The following is a 22,711-nucleotide window of genomic DNA, read 5'->3' as shown; positions in this document are numbered from 1 at the left end:
TTTCTGTACTTTATTTGTAATTTGACTTACTGAACATATTTAGTTCTTATCCACTTCTCTCCTGGTTCTGCTCCCTGTACAAATACCCTAGGGAAGGTACCTTTCCATAACCATGCTTTCTGTTAGTCACAACTGCACTTGTGCACTCAGTAGTCACTGGAATTAGTAGATACTGATTCTTGCCATGTGGCAGGCTGTACATTTTTGTAGCTCTGATCTATGCCCTGTGATTAGGTATCAAAAAAGAAAGAGCAAACTCAGTCCACCACTCCTGCAGGTCACACTTTTAAATATAGCAGTGATTTTTTTTGTACCCAGGACCCCTGTTGATGTGCACTATGGCAGCAACTTCTTTGTGTATGCTAGTGCAATGACTTTTTCTTCATGCCTGTGCATCCAGTATGTATGCACTAACAAAACGACCTCCTCTTCATGTGCACCAATGCAATGACCTTCAATTTGTGCCTGTACCCCATTCGCACACACTATTGCAACCACCTCTTCTTCACACTTAGGTCACTTGGTAGAGTGCACAAAACACAGTGATCTGTCAATGCACTTTGCTTTCTGCTTACATGCACTAGCGCAGTGTGGTAACTTCTCCATACCAGTGCTTTCTGCTCAGGTAGGTACAGCGACCTTTTCATATCTGCGAGCTGCTCAGGAAACCAATGTGCACTCTTTCCCCTTCCGCTCATTAAATGAGCTGTGTGATGTAGCAGGACTGCTGATGTCTTCAGAGACACTAGAAGAATGTTAACACATTTATTATGTATTTTTGTTATGTGATGTTAAATGTATTATGTGAATGGTAATCAGTGCCTGCAGAAATTCCACAAAGGTGCTGTATGTAATAAGCAAAGCAGTGCTGGTTCTGGCAGTGCAACTGGGAACTTCAGGGGTTTAATATTCAATGTCCATATTTCTAAAAAAAAAAGTCAGTGCATGTTAATACTTCACTGCACAAATGTGCATCTCTGTATTTGGTTTTAGTCCCTGCTGTTAACAAATATTAGCAGGTTTGTACTGCAGGTGTCCCTATTTTACTAGGCACCCATTTTGCACATCACATTCAGAGGGGCCAACATCAAGCCAAGAAATAGTTTGTCATTCAAATGGAGGATCTACCTAATCATTACCTCTGCTTACCTTTGAGTTGTTTTGTGGACCACGCAAAGAAGGATGTTTTGTATATACAGGATGAAGAGGAAATAAAACATGAAGGTGACTGCGGAAAAAATAATTTGGATAATTAACCACTGGGTCAACTTACCTAGAGAAGTGAGGATTCTCCATCGCTTGAAGTATAAGTCAAGACTGAATGTCTTTCCAAAAGCTCACCCAGAAATTAGGGCCCTGATGCAGGAATCACTTGGTGAAACTGTATGGCCTATGCCAGGGATCGGCAACCTGCAGCATGTGTGCCAAAGGCGGCAGGCGAGCTGATTTTTAGTGGCACTCTGCTGCCAGCTGGGGTCCCGGCCACCAGCCCCACTCAGCCCACTGCCTGCCTGGATGGATGGAACTGCAGGCTGGCAGCAGGCTGAGTGGAGCTGGCAAATGTGACCCCGCCTGTCAGGGGCCGGCAGACAGAACCTCAGACCGGCAGTGGGCTAAGCGGGGCCGACGGACCGGACCCCAGACCGGCAGTGGGCTGAGCGGGGCTGACAGATGGGACCCCGCCTGTCAGGTGCTCACAGACGGAACCCCAGACTGACAGTGGGCTGAGCGGGGCCGACGGACGGGACCCCGCCTGTCAGGGGCTGACAGACGGAACCCCAGACTGGCAGCGGGCTGAACGGGACCAGTGGATGGAACCCCAGACTGGCAGCGGGCTGAGCAGCTCAGCCCGCTGCCGGTCTGTGGTCCCGGCTGCTGGCCCCGCTTAGCCTGCTGCCAGTCTGGGGTTCCATCTCCCAGCCCCTGTAAACGTAAAATGTTACTGTCACACAAAATCTTAAATTACAGTAAATAAATGAAGACTTGGCACACCACTTTTCAAAGGTTGCTGATCCCTGGCCTATGACAGAAGTAGGAGGATTATCTCAGTGTTCCCTATGACTAATACTTGAACTCTCCTCCACCCCTCAGGACCTCCTGATCCCACAGCAAGTTTCTATTTCCCCTCAATTCTCAGAGCCCCGGTACATTCAGATTTAATGTGTACACACTTGTGGAGCCTTAGCTAATTTAATACCCATGATTCCCAGAAAGCTGGATCCCTAACAAGGTAACACCCTTCCCCCCTGTCCCCGGGAACTTGGAAAAACAAGTTCTAGATCTTCCCATACAACATCCCTTCCTCAGCTCCCTCCCCTCATTCATTGATAGTCATCACTTTCAGAACACCCAAACCCACAAGTGAATGTGCTGCCTGGCTGTGGAATCCACTTCAGCAGGACTCTAAACATTGTTAGCAGCCCATCTCAAATACTCCCTGAGCCAATGGAATCTTCAAGTGGAATAAGGCCTAGTGGAGAATCAGGAGTGATCCTTTCTCCTAAAACTTTGGTGTGATACATACCCATATGCAGGCTAGTGTGGCCACAGGTTTTCCTTTGTGTGGATCATCCGGGAAGTAAAGCAAGTTTAAACTAAAATCAGGTTTAAAGACTTGGTTTTTTAAATAGGGATGCATCACATCTTTGCAAATTAGTCATACACAGCTGCCACTAAAACTCAGATTACATTTCTACAGAAAGCTTGAGTGGCACACAGGTCACAAAAAGAGACTTTTAAACAGGGTTAAGGCAGCTGCAAATGCTCGAAAATACATTGTGAAGGAGACAATGGACTAAAAGATCTGCCAGGTAGTTGCCTGCACAATAAGTGATGGATTAGGTCAATATTTAATGGCAAATACCATAAGTTTGATCAAGGAAATAACAGCTGTATAAATCAGCTGTGACTTAATAGTTTGAGAATTTATTTTGTCCCACAAACAGAGAGCCAGACCCACAGCTTGGACTCAAAGGACCTAAGTCCATTTACAACAGTGAAGGATGTGGTGCAATACGTCATGCTCCAAAGAGGATTTTTGCCTATAACTGACAAGAAATGTAACAAAACTCCAGGTAGGAGCTGGGGAGGGAACACAGAGGGTTAAAGCAGTGGTTCTCAACTAGGGATACACGCAATCAGCCCCATCAATGACAAATCATCCAAAAAGCCATGCCCGGTTGAAAAGATGCACGCAATTTGAGTGAATCCTCTTGCATCCAAGAAGCCCTCGCCAAAGATAGGTGGATGGGAGTAATAGGTGTCTAAGTGTGAGTACAGAGAACGTTTTCACTGAGGTCAAAAGCTGTGATGTGGAGATAGTCTCATGTGGACTGGGGGCATGTAAGAAAGGACAAAGGGGAGAGAGAGAGGTGGTTTGTGAAAGAGAAGTCACTAGGACAAATTAGGCAGGGAATGAGATTTATGCATGTTTGATAGGTCAATCAGGAGACCTAGAATGGCTGACAGTGTCCCTTTAAGTTTTTTAACAATGTAAATGATTCATCCATTCTTTACATAATGAGCAGTTAGACTATTAAATGACCTAAACTTGCCTGAAGGCCTTAATTTCCAACTAGTTACTGTCTGGAAGGTGAAGACCTAACTAGATAATGAGTCATTAATGCTTAAAAGAGAAGAAACATCCCTCTGCAGCTTCCGCATCCTCCATGAAGACAGTAAGTTAGTGTGTGCTCTCCCACCACCAGTAAGACAGGTTTTGATTAGGCTCAAATGTACAGGCATGTTAGAAGGTGTTAGCTACCGTGTGCTAACATACATGTTCTAAGAGTCTAAATCAGGCAGGGCAGTTTATTATTTAACATATGCTAAGCTGGTCAAGTTAAAGCTGAGGCTCCTTCCAGGCTTGAAACTGATCAGTTTAGCCTGTGTTAAAGTCTAAACTTCCTTGTCTACATCGGACTTTTAGAATGCAGCCATTAGCATCTTTTAGCTAACACCTACAAACAAACCAAAAAGGTCTTGTCTATCTCAGAAATTGACTGGAATAGCTATTTCAGAATAAGCTGTTGAAACAGCCTCCCCATGTGGACAACTTTTCAGAATTCTGTTCTGGTCAATTTCCCCACATAGACAAGGCCTAACTCCTAGTGGAGACCAAGCCTAGAGATCCTTCCATTGTGTGTGATGCTAGTTAGTAATGGTACTTTTGCTGAGGAGGGCTCTATTGTATGGAACTGGCCCCTCTGAAATTACTCATCCTCACTTTAAAAAGCATCTTGAATGATGGTATTTCCCCAAAAAAAGTGGTTTCACAATCCTCATTGATGGCCCTTTAGTTTGTACCCTCCCTTCAATCTCTCCTCCCTGGTTAATTAGCAAGTTAAATTGTTTTTTAAGTATCTATAAGGATATTAGTACAATATACAACTATATATTTGTTATTCTATTACATTTTAATGAGGAAGGTAGATAAATAAATTCAATTCTAATTCTTACTCCTGGGGGCTTTCAATCAACGAGTATCTGGTTCCAGAGTCATCCTGTTTAGAGCCTCTTGACCTAGTCCAAAGGTTCACAAATAGCCAAAAATACTCCTGATTCTGTCCTATACAATATGGAGTCTCTCTTGTCTTCCATATAAGCTTAGTCATATTTCCTTGCCTATCAGCATCTATTTCTATTCCAACTTTATTTGATTCTTCTCATCCAGAAACAAAAAGGCAAATTGCACACCCCAGTTTGTGTCTCACACAGGAATCAGACTGCTAGTCTAGTTAGAGGACTAGACAATTTACAGAGCCTGAAAATGTACAAATATAAAGACAGGAAAATGTTCTTTATCTTTACAGATCCACTTCTCTGAACTGTAACCGGAGTTTTGTTTTTCTCACCAACCAGCTGTGAACTAATTACAAGAAGTTCTAACTAGTCAAGCTCCCTCTCCAAACATATGGATCCAATTAAGTCAAACTGCAGCTGATTTTAATCAATCTTCCTTGAAGCAGCCAAACTTGAAGAATCTCTTCTCCTTCAACTCGAAGAGCTGAGAGCAGGAAAAGCAGGAGAGTGGTATTTGCATAAGGAACACTTCACCATCCGCTCCATTGCCTGTAAACACAAGGCTCCTAGCAGTAATAAATGCTAATTGAGCACTCTTCAGAAGTCTTTCCTCCCATTTTCTCCAAAAGGCACTGATTTGATCAGTCCCTTTTGTTCCTGGCTTCAAGTTGCAGTTTCCCCCAATAAGTAAAGGGCAGATTGCCTGAAGTGTTCTGGACTGTTTAACAAACTAAACCACTTTCTGAGGCAGCAGCAACACTCTGCCCACAATATGCAAAAGCAAAATACAGCAGCAGATATGCTCTCCCATTCCAGCAGGGGTCGCCATACCAGAAACAGATGCAGATAAGTGAATACTTAACTGTATTTGATCAGCTGATCTCCCTCTACCTCAGGTTTAAAAGATTTCAGTTAGATGTGTCATGGGAAAGGAGTGATGTCGTCTCCCTACAATCCAAAACATTTTTTTTTTTTTTTGTAATTTGAGGTTTTTTATTAGCAGTAAAGATCTGAACAGTGAGTAATATCCATGCTATTGTGTTTATACCAGTGAAGGAAAATCAATGCAGCCCACAGCTAGGTGTCAAGACCCAAAGGAGTATTGGGAATTGAAGGGTGTGAAGGTTGATGGAGCTTCTAGCCATAATTGAAGTTGTCCCCATGCAAGCAGAGAATACAAAGAGACGTCAGATACTATATACGCTGCTGCAAATACTCATCAATTTCTTCACTTGCTAATACAGGCTTGGGGACGATAAATTACATACCTCCTAATACAACAGCAGCTTTCAAAGCACATACCTGCCCTCTGGCCCAGTTAGTGCCAGCCATACAGTTAGCTGAAATGCAGTATCAGTGCCAGCAACCAATTCAGGGACAGGCAAAGGCAAAATGACCATACTCCGACACACACGCATGTAACAACGTGTGAGAATGTTTTTGAAGATAACTTTTTCATGTGTCAATACAGTCAAACCTTGATGGTCCTGAACTCTTGGCTACTAAAGGCTGGACATGTCCCTTCAGATTTGAATTCACTGCATATGGTTTTATGGACTGATCAGATTTCAGTAAATAAAGATTGGTGTGCTTAAATTGTAACGCTTGATTTCATTCACTTTCTATCACACCCCATGTCCCCAAGACATCATCAAATTTTATACACTCTCTTGTAAGTAACTTTTATTTATTGCAGTCATTTATTCCAATAACGGCTTAAAGGAAGTGCTACAGATTAAGATTTGGCAGAGTTTTTTTTTTAATTTGTTCATTGTCTTCTACCTCTTATTTCTGTATTTTCTCTGATCCTCTGTTTTTTCCATTTCTGAAATTTCACTAGGGGACTTTTTCTTCAGTACATTTAAAAAAGTTATTTTGTACCATTGTCATTTTTTCTCCTTTCTTGCTTTTCTTTCCGACAAAGATATTATTTTAACCCATCAACTCCTTGATTTCTACCTGAGGAATGAGCAACAAATTAATAAACGGACTTGGGCACATTCCACTGAGTCCACTGGAGTGTGGAATTACCTTTTTCCAACATATTCTCCTTGCTGTATCTGACTGAAGAGATTAATAGCGGGATAACCCATATTTAATTGGATTCAGCAGCTGATAACCCAGTCCACAGCAGTGCTTAGAGTCAACAGAAGCGTTTACATAGGATGTAATTCTGAGCCTGGGCCTGCTGGGGATTTGGCACTCAAGTAATGAATAATGAGTCTTCATTAGCAGGCAGGGGCACTGGGCAATTTTTATATTGAGGGAGCTGAAAACCTTTGAACAAAACCAGAAACCCAGAATATGGTGGCATGGTGCATTCAGCTGCTATTATTACTTCAAGCCAGGGGATGCTGTTGCACCTCCAGGACCAGAACCCCTGTTAACAAGGCTGTTTTTCCCTTGTAGGCAGTTCTGACCTCTTGACCACTCAACTGGGTGGGAACTGGTCAGTAATTCACACCTTTTCAGCACTCGGACTTGCACAGATCCATCTCCAGTTTGAGAAATCTCAGTTGCCCAAGGAGTTAATCTCTAGTGTTCTCTTTTCCTTGCTATTCACTTCCTGATTCAGAGGAACCAGAACTCCAAGCTTATAAGGTATGCACAAAGAGTGAGCAGATAAGGAGAAGTTAAACAATAACTAAGTCCAAGCCTTAGCCCTCCCAAATTAGAACCAAGAATGTTGTTAATTAATCCAGTTCTCCTCAGATGGGTTCTTGATCTAACCTCTACTGATGGGGCTTGCTTTCTCCTCCTTCAACCAGCTCAGACAGACGAACTCTTCTCCTTCTCTATGCCTGTCTGTCCTCTTGTCTTCCTCACATCTTTTCCTTTTCCCTGCATCCCCAGGTCTTTTTTGTCCCTCTCCAGTCCCCTCACGTAGCCCTGATCTGCAGTGCACCATTGTTAAATTCTGGGGTTCTGAGCACTGCCACTGAATTGTAATATTGTGATGTGCACTACTAGTGTCTGGGACGAGTTTAAATGGCTTTTTTTTGAACTGTGAATTTTGTGAAGAATACAACAATCACTGCACCACCAGTGTCTGCTTACATAGTGGGCTAGTGTTTTATTATAACATGAAGGTGCTGTCTCAGCTTTGTCTTTGATATCCTGATCCCAGCCTTTATCATTACATCATTTTCACAGCATTAAATGAGCTCAGCTACCGAAATGACCACACCTACCCACCCACTTCTGTCAAAAATAAGACAATTAGCAAAACTATATGAGAGGCTTTGAACCTTTCCTGCTGCAGACAGACCTTAGAAGTTTGGTGCTTTTAGCATCTCAAGGGCTGGGCTACTGGCACTGCTGACACTGATTATAAACACTAGATCTCTCTGAGAATCCCAAACAAAACAGTGAATACTCTGGCCAGAATGGTAATACTCCAGTGCTGGGAGCTGGCAGCTACCCTGAAGCAGTGAGGACAGATTAAATATGATCTGAGTGAGTTGTAACCTGCTCTGAAACCAAAGCTGCTGTTGTGTATGTTTGGAGACTGGAGCATCAGAACACCAAACCCAATGTTTTCATCTCCTTCAGATGACAGAAACCCAATTAAAGGAGAGCTGGGTGACAGGTTTCGCGCTAACCACGGCAAGGCAGAGGCACTCAGCAGCTCTCAACTCCCCGCTTTATCAAAGCTGTCACATCCCCCGTCTCCAGGAATTGGTAATAAAAAAAGAGATTTGATTTGCCTCTAATAGGTGTCAAGATAAAATCAATGGTCTGTCTGAAATTCGGGTAATTTCAAACCTGCAGGTTTTCTACCACCATAAAGCAATTTACACAAAAAGGGGAAAAGAGAGAAAGAAAAAAATTAAAAGAATGAAATGTTACACGGCTGGGCTGTTCGGCACATCAGAGAGAGATAACACTGCTCAGAGCAGGATGGCCTTTGATTAAACACAAAATAGCCTTCGCTTCTCGCTCACTCCAGCTTCTTTCAAACAGAAGACGCTTCAAATGCAACACTCCCACCCCTCCCTCTTCACAGAGTAACAGTGTTAGAGACATGAGAGCAGCCTGAGTAAACAGCTCCTTCTATTGCTGCCAGCTTCATGGAGAGGAAGGCTTCAGTGCTGTATCCAGAGTAAAAAAGTTGAAACTCTTGCTTATGAGGTGGCCGAAGCATCAGTCTCAGCAAAAAGATAGGAAAATCCTGCCGTGCCATGGTGAAATCAGCACTTTAGCTTTTCTTTCACTCAGATTTCATATTTCATACCTTCCTCCTCTTGGGAAGAGTGTGTGGATCACAGCCACTACAACTTGTTCCTTCCATACCCCATCATCATGTTCTGGACTTGAATAGTTCCTATCAGATAAGGCCGCAAGCTACTGAGCTTTGCTCAGCACTAATGGTAATGATGGTGGGAAGCTGTAATTTAAACAGCGCAGAGGCATTTTTATCAACCTGTCATCATAGTGGAAAACAGAGTGTATACAACAGCCCCCAGAGCTAGAGCTGCAGCCGTGGTTAGTTATGACTATGAAGTTTGCTAGCACAGACAACTGTTCAGAGACTTCTAAACAGAAGAGGTTTTCCAAGGATACTGGAAAAAGCATCTGTTCTTGCATGCCTGAATACATCACCAAAATCTCAATATGACAACATCGTACACAAATAAGGGTGCGTGGGATGGTCTCGATTTGGCCTTCTTGCAGGATCATTCCCCAGACTGAAGGGGAAAGATCTGTGGAGTGTGAAAGGAACTTCAAGAAGTTTGTCAGTATACCCACCCACCAAGGCTGGACCGTGCCAAGCTAATAAGCCCTTCTGGCCCTGCCCCACTTCTTACCTGGAGAGTGAGCTTTTCCAATTTCATTTCCAGAGACTTGTTCTCTTCTTCTAGCCGCCCTCGCTCAGCCTCCAACTCTTCAATTTTTAACCTGTAAAGAGAAGGGGAGGGAGAAATACACTGAAACTCCCAATGCTCTAACTCTGCTTTAGTCCCACCACTGGAAAGAGTAAAATAAGGAGGACCCAAAGACAGAAATCACACATCTGCCATAAAATATTCTTCCAATGGTAAGACACCACATTAAAAGAAAAGAATAAAACACCATTATTGCACCGCTAAGTACGCACAGGTAAAAGAGCAACTCATCGGAAAATTCAATATGTACAGTTCCTACACCAATGTTACCTTGGCCACATCACACATGTATAATCTTCTGTTCCCCTTTGTTCTTGCTAAATGTTTATTTTCAGGGGAGGAGGTGTTTTTTCAGAATGTGTGGGGTTGGTTTTTAAAGAGAAAAAACACATTAAGCTATTTAATAACGTTCTAGACATTGAAAAGTCATACATCACTCAGGTAAAAAGTAGTTGGCAAAAAGGGTGAGAGGCACTCTCATCTGTCATTACATATAAACCACCAACATCCTGGGCACCTACTTTTTCCAGAAGATGTTGCTGTATGACAGCATCTTCAGATGTAACTTAGAGTTACTCCTCACACTATGTTTAAAAGAGCTTTTAACCCTTCAGGACATACCAAAGGAAGAGAGAATTTTTTTCTGTAAGGAAACAACATAGCAGCTACTGAAGGTCAGAATCAGATACCCAAGATGTTCAGAGTCAATGACATCCTCATATTCAATATGCTGTATTTTGGCTCAAAACCTCTGATAAATCTCTCATCACCACTCACCCTCCAAAACTAAAGGGTTATGTTTATCTCTTGCCTCCTACAGAACAAGCACTCTGCACTGTGGTACCAGATGAGGGCTCCTGCTGCCCTCCAATACCAAATGTGTCTCCAGAGAAAGCATGGTTTGAAAAAGGATCAAGCTGTAACTAGATTATGGTTGAGCCATGATGCTTATATGGTATTTCTGATGTACTTTTAAGGTTTAATAACTGATTCCTGTCCTTAAATTTCATGCCCAGGGAGATGTGGTGCTTTATACACTGGTGCTGTTCTAGCGGGATAGAGAATGTATGCTCAGAATGTTTATGTTATAGTCTGAGATGTCTGCCATTTTGCAGTACAGTCTGTCTAATGTTTTCCCCCTCTGGTCACTGAATGAGATTTTTCACTTGTTGTCTTATGAAATTCAGCCAGTTGAATTGTTCAATTGTTTAAATTTTCACTCTGCCTCCTTCTGCAAAGAGGGAGATGTGCACTTATGCAATGGAGCTTCTAAGGGTATACCTACATTGCAATTAGACACCTGTGATCGGCCTGTGCCAGCTGACTTGGATGGCACAGGGTGGTGGGGCTGTTTAATTGCCATGTAGATGTTCAGGCTTTGGCTCCAGTCCAAGCTCAGGGACCCTCCTGCCTCGCAGGATCCTAGAGTCTGGGCTCCATCCTGAGCCTGAACCTCTGCACCGCAATTAAACAGCCCTTAGCCTGAGCCTTGCAAGTCTGAGATGGCTGGAACAGGCCAGCCGCAGGTTTTGAATTGCAGTGTAGAAGTACCCCAACAGACTGCAACCAAAGGCACCTGCTCCCTACTCCCATTGTAATGGAGAACCAGGGTGCAATATCTCTTCTTTACTGACTTGGCACCCCTCCTCCACACCCAAGCAATGGCCTGTCTCCTGTGCTGGCTACTGGGACCAGCACTGCTGTTCTCAGTGCCAGAGAGATTTTTAAAGACTCATTAGTACTATATCTATTTACAGGCCACTCCTCTACTAGCCTGAGTTTGACACTGTAAAGTGCCCTGAATCTCCACTGGGGGATACTAAGAACCATAGGAAAACAGTTTGTGCTACTTGGTCTTTCCTGAACAGCCCATGGGAGCATTTCCCAGTGGCAAAGAGAGAGAGGCATGGGATATATAAACATAGCAGAGCACTTGCATTTGGCAGTTAAACTACCAGAGAAGATAATTTCTTATCATTGAAATTTTTCATTTGAGTAAGCTCTGACTCAGGGCCCAGTTAGTGTTGTATATGGATTCTCCAACGGGCAAAAAGGCGGTGTTAACGTACATGCAACCTTGTGCTCCACCATCTAGGTGCCAACAATAAAAAATGTGGCATCCATTTTATCCCCAATTCTCACATCTCAATTTGTGCACCAGAGTCACCCTTCCTCAGCTGTTCTACAGGTGTTTGCAAGTAGAACAACCCAGGACAGACTCAAATCAGGAAAGACAAAAAGTAAACTAGAAAGAGGCTCAGTACCATCACCTATCAACTTAACATTTGACTTAGACTGAATACAATGCAGCTTTTCAGTGGGAGGAGGAAAGAAATGTCATCTACTTGCTACAATATTGATACTATAAAATGCTGAGTTTTACTGGTGTAGGAAGCATCATTGAAATTCACTACTGAATATCTACCAATTCATTCATTACAGAGAAGCTTGAAAACATGCAACGATTTAAATTCTTGACAAGATTGCTTCAAATCTCTTACAGGGCTTTCCTGGAGCAGATGCAGTAAAACTAAAAGTAACTCAAAAGAGAAGACTCTAAAGGCACAACATATTTTGACAGTCTCCCAGGCTCTAAGTGGGAGACCTAGTTAGTGAAAGATCACCAAGGAGTCGCATTTGCTCTGACCTGTGTATCTTGATCTTGCATGTGTTTCCAATTCCAGATAGTTGGAATCATTCTGGTGTTGGGCACACAGCATATATACCACTGTCTCAATTTAGAAGGACGAAACAACAAAGGAAAAAACCCTACATCTCCAACAAAGCCTCTTCTACCAGGAAAGGCTGAACCATGAAATCCATGAGAGACCTTGCCATGCAAATCTCATTTATCTGTGAAGTGCTTATATGCTATGGTAATGGGTGCCATAGTAACACCTGAGGCAGACAGACTGACCAGTCCTATTTTTTTAAGGAGGAAAAAATGAAGTATTGCTCCAACTCTCTCCTTCCAGAAAGCTCTCAGAGTCCAATGGAGCTAACAGGTGCTCCTGTTTTTCTCCTTATTGTCCTTATTTATAAGATTAAAATGTTGGCAGATATAGCACAGCACAGTGTGACTGGCAGCATAATACTGCCACTGATAAGGGCATCTCTCACAGTATGCCCCATCTGTGAAGAGGGCACTGCCATGTAGAAAAGCTACTGCTGAACTGGAAATTACTGAATGGAACAGAAAATGTACGTGTGGAGAAGACACTATTAAGGGATCCAGATGGCAATGAGATGGTGTTAGGAATGGAACAGAGATTTCCAGCAAGTGTGACTAACAGGCATTGGCAAGAACATGAATTTCTTTTGAATCACTGTAACTCTACCTACTCACTAAATTCATAGACAACACTTAGGATTTACTCAAGTTTCTGTTTGACAGCAGAAAGAAAAAGTTCAGATTTGTTCCAGCTGAAAAGGTCCTTCAGCTGTTGCCACTTAAGCCTCTACTAAAGCTGTTTTTTAATGTATTACTTTTATTTATTCATTCTAAAACAACAGCCTTTCCAGATTTATCACAACCCAAGTAAAACGGGTTACTGACTAAACACAGTTTGTTATACCCTGTGGTCAACAAACTAAATTGTTTGACCACCCTTTCCCATTACATGATCTGAAGAATATGGCGAATATGATTTATAGGGGACAAGGGGTGTGTGGAATGACAGCATTAATATTGGCTTTTATTGTCTCCTCAGAAGTAATGAAGTTGGGAAAGAATTTCACATTTAGAGCTATAAATGGGCTGACGAAAGAGCACTTTGTTCTCGAGGGGAGAAGGAGAAAAACTGATAAAAGTCTTTCAAGCTTCTCACTGAAAATTTACTTTCCATACTAAAGAAAAAGGAGACAAAAGATTTTTTTTAAAGCTTTCACTCCCTCACAGGATGTGAATACAGATTTAGGGGATTAATGTGGATTTCTTTGTCCTTTGTGACTATCCTGCATTTGTTTTCAGAAGTTAGCTTTTAACAGTGAAGTTTATATGGAAATGCCTGGAGGCACACAGTCCTTTCCCACTCCTTTCCCTGGCTTCTGATGGTTCCCTTCCATTTTTCAGGTTCCTTCAGGAGAGCAGCTAACTGGTGGGGTTCGGCTTAGTCCAGGAGAGCAGGCACATTGGATTGAAGGTGAATGGTGTGCTGAGGCCCATGGTAAATGTTAGCAGTGAAAATAATTCCCTCATGAGGAGTGGGGTTTCTTTCCCCATCTTCCAATTTGGAGTTTGTATTCTTCTTCCACCTGTTTTCTGCCACAGTGAATTTGTGATGGCAAATTGTACAGGGAATGAATGTAAGTACAGTCGTGTTCCTAGTTCCTGCATCCCCACTGGCAGCAGGCAAGACTCCAATGACTAGAGACGCCCCACAAACAAGCAGCAGCAGTATGAACTGGTCGTGTGGAACCCCACAGGGACAGCTCTGCTAGGGCTTTGTCTACACTACCAAATTTTGTCGCCAAAAACTGCCTTTTGGCAAATCAAAAAACTTTCACGCCATGAGAGACTTTTTTCTTTTCCCCTCCCTTTACTGTCAAAGAGCCAGTGTAGACACTGCTGTTTGTTTTGCCAACAGAACTGGCTTCCACCAGTATCCCACAATGTCTGCCCTGATTGCTCTGCTCAGTGTTTTGATCTCTGCTGCCCTGCAGGCATGCACCCCTCCCCTTTCAAAGCTGCCAGAAGTATCTAACAGCTGAACGTGCTGCTCCCTTTGGGGAACAAAGAGCAAATCATTGGAATGCTCCTGTTCTGCCCTGCACTAGGAACACAGGAGCAGGCAGACTGTTGTCACAGTGAGGCGGGAAGGAGAGACTGTTGCCCTGACATTCCTCAGCATGGAGAGCTCACAGAGCTACTCATGATACCGCTCCTGGCAGCTGAGGAGGCTGTGAGAGAACTGGGAGGGAATCCTCCCAAGATGTGCAGCAATCAGCTTTGCCTTCCCACAACACTGCACTGTGGGATACATACCCACAATGTATTGCTCACACAACGTGGACATGATCTGTGGACAGAGGGAGCAAGTGTGAGCACCCTTTGGCGATTTTTGTTTTGTCAACTTCTGGGTGTCGACATAAGTTTTATCAACAAAACTTGATAGCGCAGACAAAACCTTAACACTGTAATGGAGAAGGAGGGGAGGGCACAATTATTCCTTCCCCACCTGATTCCCCTTCCCACCCTTCAAAACCCCTCCCTCCTTCCCTTCCTTATCAAACCACCCACCTGCTGTCAGCAATGGAAGGGTTCTGCCATGGTCCACTACGAGAGAAGCTATGGACACACAGAATATTTAAAAACGATTATATTGATTTTACAAATGCTATATGTATCTTTATGGGTTGGCTAGTGGTTTATTCCTGGCTAAATGAGGGAAGCCAAAGGATTTTCTGCAGGAACAAATATCAGGAGGGCAGGGGATAATTAGAGCAAATTCCTAATGCAGGTAAATACTCGGTGGAAATTTCATCCCCTAAGAGAAATGGCATGTATAGGTCTGACCTGCTTCAAGAGGCCTGGTAAACAAAAAACAGCCCTGACCTTGGAGAGGGCCATTCACATTTCATCCAAGAATGGACATGAGACTGTGACAGAAAGGGGCAGGCCCTGCAGTACTTTGGAAACTGACAGGGTTTCCATGTGGAGGATGGTGACACCTGATAAGCTAGATGTTTATTGTTTGTAAGGTGCCTTTTTTCTGTAACGCTTCTGTTCTGAATAAATAGTTCTTTGTTTTGGGAAACCCGTCTGGTCACCAGGAACTCTGTCACTGCCTCTGAGAGAACAAAACTATAAGTGCTGAACTAAAGTCAGACCTGCTGTGATAATCTTAGTGATTTGGAGGAGTTTTCAGCCTAAGACCCCAGTCAAGAGGGAGTGGATAGCGAAATCCCACCTCAAGAAAGATGACTAGAGGCCTGAGATCTAAGTGAGGTGGCCACAAGGAGAATCACAAGTGCCCAGGAAGGTGCAGCTACCTCTGGAAACGTGACAACAACAACAAACTATTCCTGGTCCCCATGCAAGGGGGAACCCTGTGAAAATTTCTCATGATTTACAGTAAGAGAGCTCTTTACTGGTTCCCAGCCCCAGTGCATGGGGTGTGCCAGAAGCAGGAGAGGTGGAACACTACCCCATTCCTAGATTGGGTAACTCTGGAGCCACAAACAAGTGCTTTCTCCTTAATTCTGCAGAGAAGAGAAGTCCATGTTCTGCTGGACAGAAAGTTGAAGGAAAACAATGATATTTGGAGTAGGCTGCTCCTGAGAAGAAAACAGACTGCAGCAGCAGAGCAGTCCATCTACTTGTGTGGAGAAAGGGATGGGAAGTTGCCCACTAGCCCCAGATTGAAGACACGTCCAGCTAAAAGAAAACACATACAGTGTGTGTTTTCTGTTAGAAACCCACGGCCCACAAAACTTGCACATGCTGCGCAGCAAGAAGGGAAGGGATGAAACAAGTGAGCAACTTTATAGTGTTTCCATCCACCTTGCAAAAAGAGTCATAACATTATGAAGAGGAAAGGAAAGAAACCCAAGTTCACATCCTTGCAGCCACACCACTCAGGCCAGCTTAGCCGCTAAATCACCATCATCAGGGTTTAGAATATGTTCTGTATTTTACTAAATACACCAGCACCACCTTTGCAACAAAAAATGGTCCAATGATAGACTTCCATCTGAACAAAGAAGGTTTAGCTACACTGGGAATCTACCAAAAATAATCTTATGGGTCAAATGTCTCAGATGACCCTAGCTGCAGCAGTGTGTGGTCCTGGAAGTGTTTGTGGTGGATTCGTGGTGGGGCGGGAGGAGGGAGGTGGACGGTGCTGCTATGAGAAGCAACCCCAGAAACTTGGCCTCGTAGCTTGACACTGTCATAAGTAGATAGGTAAGGGTTAATTGTCTTTTACCTGTAAGGGGTGGACAGGGGGGAATCAAGCACCTGACCAGAGGACCAATCAGAGAACTGGATTGTTTAAAGTCAGGGGCGGGAATTTGTATACTCGGGGTCTTTGTTGTTTTCTCGGCTATGGGTAAACAAGTTTCCTTCTAACTCCCTCTTATCTCAAATATTCTACTAAAAGTCTGTGAGTACAAAGGAAAGCAAAGTAATTCGGCTATGAAGAGCTTTGTGTTGTATGTACAGATGTGGATTGCTGTGTCTTTGTTGCTTCCTCGGCTGTGAGGGACAAGCTTTCTTCTAACTCCATCTTATCTCAAAGTTTCTCCTAAACATCTGTGAGTACAAAGGAAAGCAAAGTAATTCGGCTATGAAGAGCTTTGTGTTGTAGGTACAGATGTGGATTGCTGTGTCTTTGTTGCTTCCTCGGCGGTGAGGGACAAGCTTTCTTCTAACTCCATCTTATCTCAAAGTTTCTCCTAAACATCTGTGAGTACAAAGGAAAGCAAAGTAATTCGGCTATGATGAGCTTTGTGTTGTATTTACATGTATGTTGATTTGCTGGACTGGTTTAACTGGGCTATCTTTTAAATCAGACTGTTTATTCATATTTTCTTATAAGCAAGAGCCTGTATTGAGTTTCTTAATGCAAGATTATTGTTTTGTATTTTCTTTCTTTTTATATAAAGTTCTTTTTTAAAACCTGGCTGAGGTTTTTGGGGTTTCTCTGGTGAGGCTACAGGAAGGGGGGGTAGAAAATCTCTTTATATTAGCTTTACTAGATTTGAATGCATCGCCTCAGGGGGAGGGTGATTTCCCTCTTTGTTTTGCCTTCAAGGAGTTAAGTACTGCATCGCCCAGGCTCACCCAGGGAGGGAAGCTGGGGAGCAGATAACGAGGAGACAAGGGGGAGGAGCTTGTTTTCCCGTTCGAGATAGGGAGACCCAGGGGTTCTGGGTCTTCGGGGTCCCCCAGGGAAAGGTTGGGGTGACTCGGGGTGACCAGGAGCCCTAAAATCCTGGTTGGTGGCAGCGAGATCAGAGCCAAGCTGGGTATAAGCTTGGGGAGAGTTTTATGTAAGCACCTAGATTTTTGGACGCTAAGGTCCAGATTTGAGACAGAAGCTTATCACAGACACAACTTTCAATTCTGCCTTCAATTTATTGCTCCTCACTGGAGAACTGTTCCAGAATATAAATGGCTTTGCTGGGGAGGAGCCCACTTCTGGGACACTCTATTTGAATTCACAGGCATAATTTAAATGAAAGAAGCAGAGTTATGGGGTTGACAGGCAAAGGACTCTCACTTAAAAAACCCCAAACACCACAGTTTGGAGTTCTATTTAGACCGCCATGCTTTAAAGAGCAGGACAGGGGCTTCCTCTGCTTGCAGAGTGCCTAGCACACTACTAGCGCTCAGTAATGAAATCATTGCAAGGGATCTGACGGTGCTGTTTGTGAAGTCTGCCTCAGTTCAGGGGCTAGGTTTGCAAACCAGGGAAAAGATGGACAAAGTGAGAAATGAGATCCATTTCCACTGTAAGGAAGGCACCAGCAATCTCATGAAGTCCTGGGATATGTGGAAATCCAGCTGTTTCATTTTGTTTTCTGCTGTCCTTGAAGATGCTCAGTTAATAGATGGCAAATGCTGTTTAATGAAGATAAACATGGAATAATGAATCTTGGAGGTGAAAATAGAGAGACTGGATTTGCTCCTAAATGGAAAGGGTGCTGCAGTCCATACTAACCAGGAGAGAGGGGGGAGACTGGGGAGTTACTGTAGAAACATCCTGAAAGCCTCCAGCTCCCGGAAGACAGCAAACAGGATGCTGGTTTTACTGATAGAGAAGCATAATATTAATCATAATAAGGGATGAGTTTTGTTGCTGCTGGAGAGATTTTGAACATCCCAGTAGCGCTGCAAACACCATGCTTCAGGCTAGTCCTATGTGCCCCCCGGATAAGGGGAAAGGCAGAATGAGATCAAGTGTCAAACCAAACTCATATCATGAACAAGAATTTAGGAAGAACTGATTAGCCCTCATGGGAGGAGGGAACAAAACCCCAGTGTGACCTACGGTACCATCTCATTAAAAGAAGATTTGGTGGAGAGAGGCCTCCAAAATTCTGCCACTCTATCTTGTGGGAGCTGTCCCTGAGAAATACATCCCAAAGGGCAGTTTAAGAGCTCTCTGTCGTATTAGAACAGCTAGCTGAACACCGGCCATTTTCAAATCCATTCCATTCTAATACTGAGCAACCCTTCTAGAGCTGTAAAACAAGCCGGGCAGGGAGGGGAAAATTTAGAAAATCCATAAGATGCAGGCCAATAATTTGTGCCTCCTGCAAAATCCTGCTCTCGCTCCTGAGAGGCAGCAATACTTTTACAATGATGGAACTGAAAATAGAAAAGAATTAAGAGAAGGAAATCCAGCCAAAATCTCACTTCAGTTCAGAACAACAAATGCAAGTTGTCAAGATCGAACAGATTGGCTCAGTTTAAAAAGAAGGAACTTTATTAAAACATTCTAGATACAGATGAACTTTCTGCGCTCGGTATTTATTGTTTCACCTACCTTGGAATGGGAGCTGTAAATACTTTAATAAATACACTGACAGGTTGTCTAGTTTCATTGTAGCTTTTGTAAGTGCTTATGTATCCTCTGCTGAAATGCTGTTTTGTAACTTCTCTCTCATTGAATCACAACATGTATCCTTCTGCCATCTGCAACTGCACACTAGGGGAACCATTTTTCTTTTCTCTCCTGCACTGGAAGCACATCACTATTACAAAAGGCTGTTTCTAAACCTCTCTCCATGGATGCCAACAGGTCCTGTACTTAAGGTCCAGATCCAGTAAAAATAAAAAACAAACAGCAAAGCTGTTGCACAGGGAGGGAAGTAAATGGGGTGATGAAGGAGCCACTGCAACATGAATTAACAGAGGGCAAGAGACTCAAGCAGATTCCAAAACAGAGCATGGAGAAACCCAAGGTGGAAAAAGGGTCTGAAAATGACAACATGTAAGAAAGGATAGAGACCCCAGGGCTTTTCCATGACTCTTGGAATTTTTTATGGGGTTTTGGGGGGTGACCTGAGCATGAGGTGAAGGTAGGTGGACAAAGAAGGATTCTACTATGAAAATATCCTATTAGGAAAATGTCAGTGTAATGACTAAAGCTTAGTTACTTATACTGTAAGCTTCCTGGGGCTGTCTTTTTGTTGTGTGTTTGTGTAACCCAAACACCACCTGGGTTTGTGTAACCCATACACCACCCATGGTGTTCTGTCTCATGTAGTGGCACCGAGACCACTTATAGATTCATGAGTCTGCTCTACAGCTTTAGCTAAGACCTATATGGCTCTTAGCTCATGCAGTAGAGGCTCATGCACTAAGCTCCAGAGGTCCCAGGTTAAATCCTGAGTCCTGACAACCGGGGGGTGTTGGTGTTACATTTTTACAGATGGAGTCCTGGTCTATGACCAGGACTCCTAGATGCTATCACAATAGAAATAATAAACTATGAGGATGCAGCATTTATTTCCTTTTATAACATCAACTTGGTCCTTTCCCTTCTCCCCAATTGTGTAACAAATAGAAGGAACAGCTCCTAGCACATGCTCACCTGAGTGCGTTCACTTCCTCAGTAGTGATGAAGGTGCTCTGAGCTGCTGTGCATGCCTGAGACTTCAGGCTCTTTAGTTCCACTTCCAACTGCAGGAATAGGACAGGAGGTTAGTTCATCTATCAGAGACATGACAGCCACGGGTGCACACTGCTGAATCACACTATTGAATGCCCAGCACTCCCAGGGAGTAAAGAGTCCTGGGACTTAAATATTTTGAAGTATGGGCCATGGCGCGCAGGTTTTTCTAATATAAGTTTGCAGTAAGGAATTTATCATTAGTATGCCTCATGGAGGTACAATTGGCCAGATGCATTATGGGTTTTTTCACCTTCCTCGGAAGCATCAGGCATTTACAACAACATGATGGCTCACAATCCATCCCACGACAGCAAATTCTATGATCCTACTGGCACATAAGTGCCTTCATTTCCATCAGGCAGCTGTGTCTAGTGTCATGTGGTTCTTCAGCTTAGAGACAACAGAAATGGAAACCAACTTCACCTCATAATATGATGCTAAGAAACAGCAGGGAGGCAGCCATTTCATACTCCACAGCCAGCTCCCTCTCAGTATAGAAATCATTCCAACGTACTTTGTGAAATACAACTATTTTACATGTACCAAGTACCAGTTCCCCAATTAATACATCCTCTCTTGCCACACTTCCAATTATCTCTCCCAACATTTGCTCAAAGGCTGTATGGGGCAGCGGAGGGAGAGGGAAGGGAGGACTGATTTTGTTCAAGCGGAGCCATTGCTCCTCTTCTGAATATTTCCCCATCCATTCCCTGGCGGGTAAATCGAGGTGGAGAACTCTCTGCATGAAACTAGGAGTTGCCTAGCACCTGAAGTTCTATACTGGCAATGCAACCTCATTTAGCACCAATAATTCCCAGAGGAAATAAGCTGATCAGACTGCCTTTTCCAGTCCAACTTCTGTCTGAGGCTTCTACACTACACCCATCAGACAAGGGAGAATTTCCAGCCCTTTCAGATACAGGTTGCCCAGGTGGGGTGGGGGAGAAACAGTGGATGAAGAATTAAGAAAACAGTTTGCCTCAGCTCCCTTTATGCTGGGAAACCAAGCCACAATCTAAGCACATGGAATCTCTTACTCAGGCCCTGTAACTGTCAGGCTGGGAGCAGAGGGAGGAATGTGTAGAAATAGCTTCGATCTCCTTTGACTATGCAAATCTATGTCCCCCATCCAGCGCCCAAAAGTCCATGCAAAGGGAAGAGAGAAGTGGTATATTTTACTTGCTATTAAACTATTATCCAAAAAGCCTCAGGCATTCTAAACAGAGACAACCAATTCTGAGCGTAAGTAACTTTCAGACACCCTGCGGCCCTGTTATGTCTCCTCCCAGCCTGGATACCCTCCCCACTCATTCTTCATTGTCTGTTCTTGTAGACCTATTCCCCTCCTCACACTTTGGCTCTTCCTTCAGCATCTGTCTTGTACCTCCTGATCGCTAAATCCCCCTCATAAATCTATGGCCAGATGCTACACTTTCCATTTACAGGGGAAATAATAAGCAACTCAACCTTAATTAGAGATGCAAACCATATGAACACAGAGGGCTCAGTATTCAACATCAGGGAGATAACACATTAACAAACAGTACCCTTCAATTGTGCTGATTAGATGTGTAGAGCATCATAATTCTGCACTGATGTACTAGGTCCAAATGCAGTCAGATGGTATCAGTGTCTTGCTTTTACAACAAGGGGACAGCATTCAATTGCAGAGCTATGCCTAGTCACATTGCTCAGCCAGAAACAAAGTTCCAGTGTAATGTATCTTCGCACACCTGTGTGCTGCAGGAAAGGCATGAAAAACATGGTAGCACTATAGCTAGGGACAGGGATAGCCTGATTTCCCCCCCCTCCCCCCCCCGATACATCAGGGGCTAAAGCAAAGTAGAAAGACGGGGGAAGAGGTTCTAGCCAAAATCCTCTTAGGAACACTAGATGTTGATATTCTCCCATCATTTGCCAAAACCCTTTCAAGCAAAGAGAAAGAAGAAAGAAGCAAAAAGCCCTCCTGCATCATTATGCTGTAAAAATGTTCAGGTATGTTATCCAGCTGACAAGATTATCACAGTGAGGAATGCTTCCCTCAATTTTCTGATTACTGAGCTTATCTGTCCCAGCTCAGTTCATTACAGATGGCTGGGATAAAGCAAGCACTCTAGACAATTCCAGGGATGAGAATCAAGGAACAGGTACTGGCAGCAGACTTCAATTCCAACCTACTTTTAGCAGGAAAACATTCATTATTCACTCTGCTTCCCAGCTCTGCAGAAGGCTGGGATGAGGTTTGTTGTTATAGTTTTGTGCTGCTTTCTGGGCCACATGTGGATAGCATTTGAAGATGGAGGACTGGTAAATACGCTATTTATCAAAGGCTAAGCAGCCTCAGCCTTGAGTCGAACTGCCACCTGCTAACTGACATGAACCAATAAATCACTGCTGGTTCCTTGTTTCATCCCAGGGGACTGGGATAACTCACCAGGACTGGTGGGGGAGACGGGAGGGGGGAGAGGTAGAATCTCTCTCTGTTTTCCTTGAATCTGTTTGCCTCTTTGTGGAAGGGAAGGGACATGCTTCTCTGTATTGTGATTTAAAGAGTTGGATCAGTAGTCTCTCAGCATAGCCCAGGGATGGAAAGTCTGGGAGGGGGAAAGAAGGGGGAATGGTTTATTTCTCCTTCTTTTAAGAACCCAAGGGATTTGGGTTCTTGGGGTCTCCAGGGAAGGT

At 43.6% G+C, this 22,711-nt stretch overlaps 1 protein-coding gene across 2 annotated transcripts in view; it reads right to left on the bottom strand.

Annotated features, from left to right (window-relative positions):
* MAD1L1 (mitotic arrest deficient 1 like 1) overlaps positions 1 to 22,711 on the bottom strand; it is a 581,856-nt gene that overhangs the window by 222,576 nt on the left and 336,569 nt on the right. For both annotated transcript variants that reach the window (XM_032794089.2, XM_032794091.2), the window contains exons 14-15: positions 19,949 to 20,037; positions 9,330 to 9,420 (exon numbers count right to left, since the gene is read on the bottom strand). In XM_032794089.2, the coding sequence (XP_032649980.1) occupies positions 9,330 to 9,420; positions 19,949 to 20,037 (180 nt within the window). The remainder of the gene's footprint in view (positions 1 to 9,329; positions 9,421 to 19,948; positions 20,038 to 22,711) is intronic.

Source organism: Chelonoidis abingdonii, chromosome 9 (genome assembly GCF_003597395.2).
Source record: "Chelonoidis abingdonii isolate Lonesome George chromosome 9, CheloAbing_2.0, whole genome shotgun sequence".
In the NCBI taxonomy this organism is placed as follows: domain Eukaryota; kingdom Metazoa; phylum Chordata; order Testudines; family Testudinidae; genus Chelonoidis; species Chelonoidis abingdonii.
The sequence above is the reverse complement of the archived record's forward strand: the minus strand, read 5'-3'. Positions and strand labels throughout refer to the sequence as shown.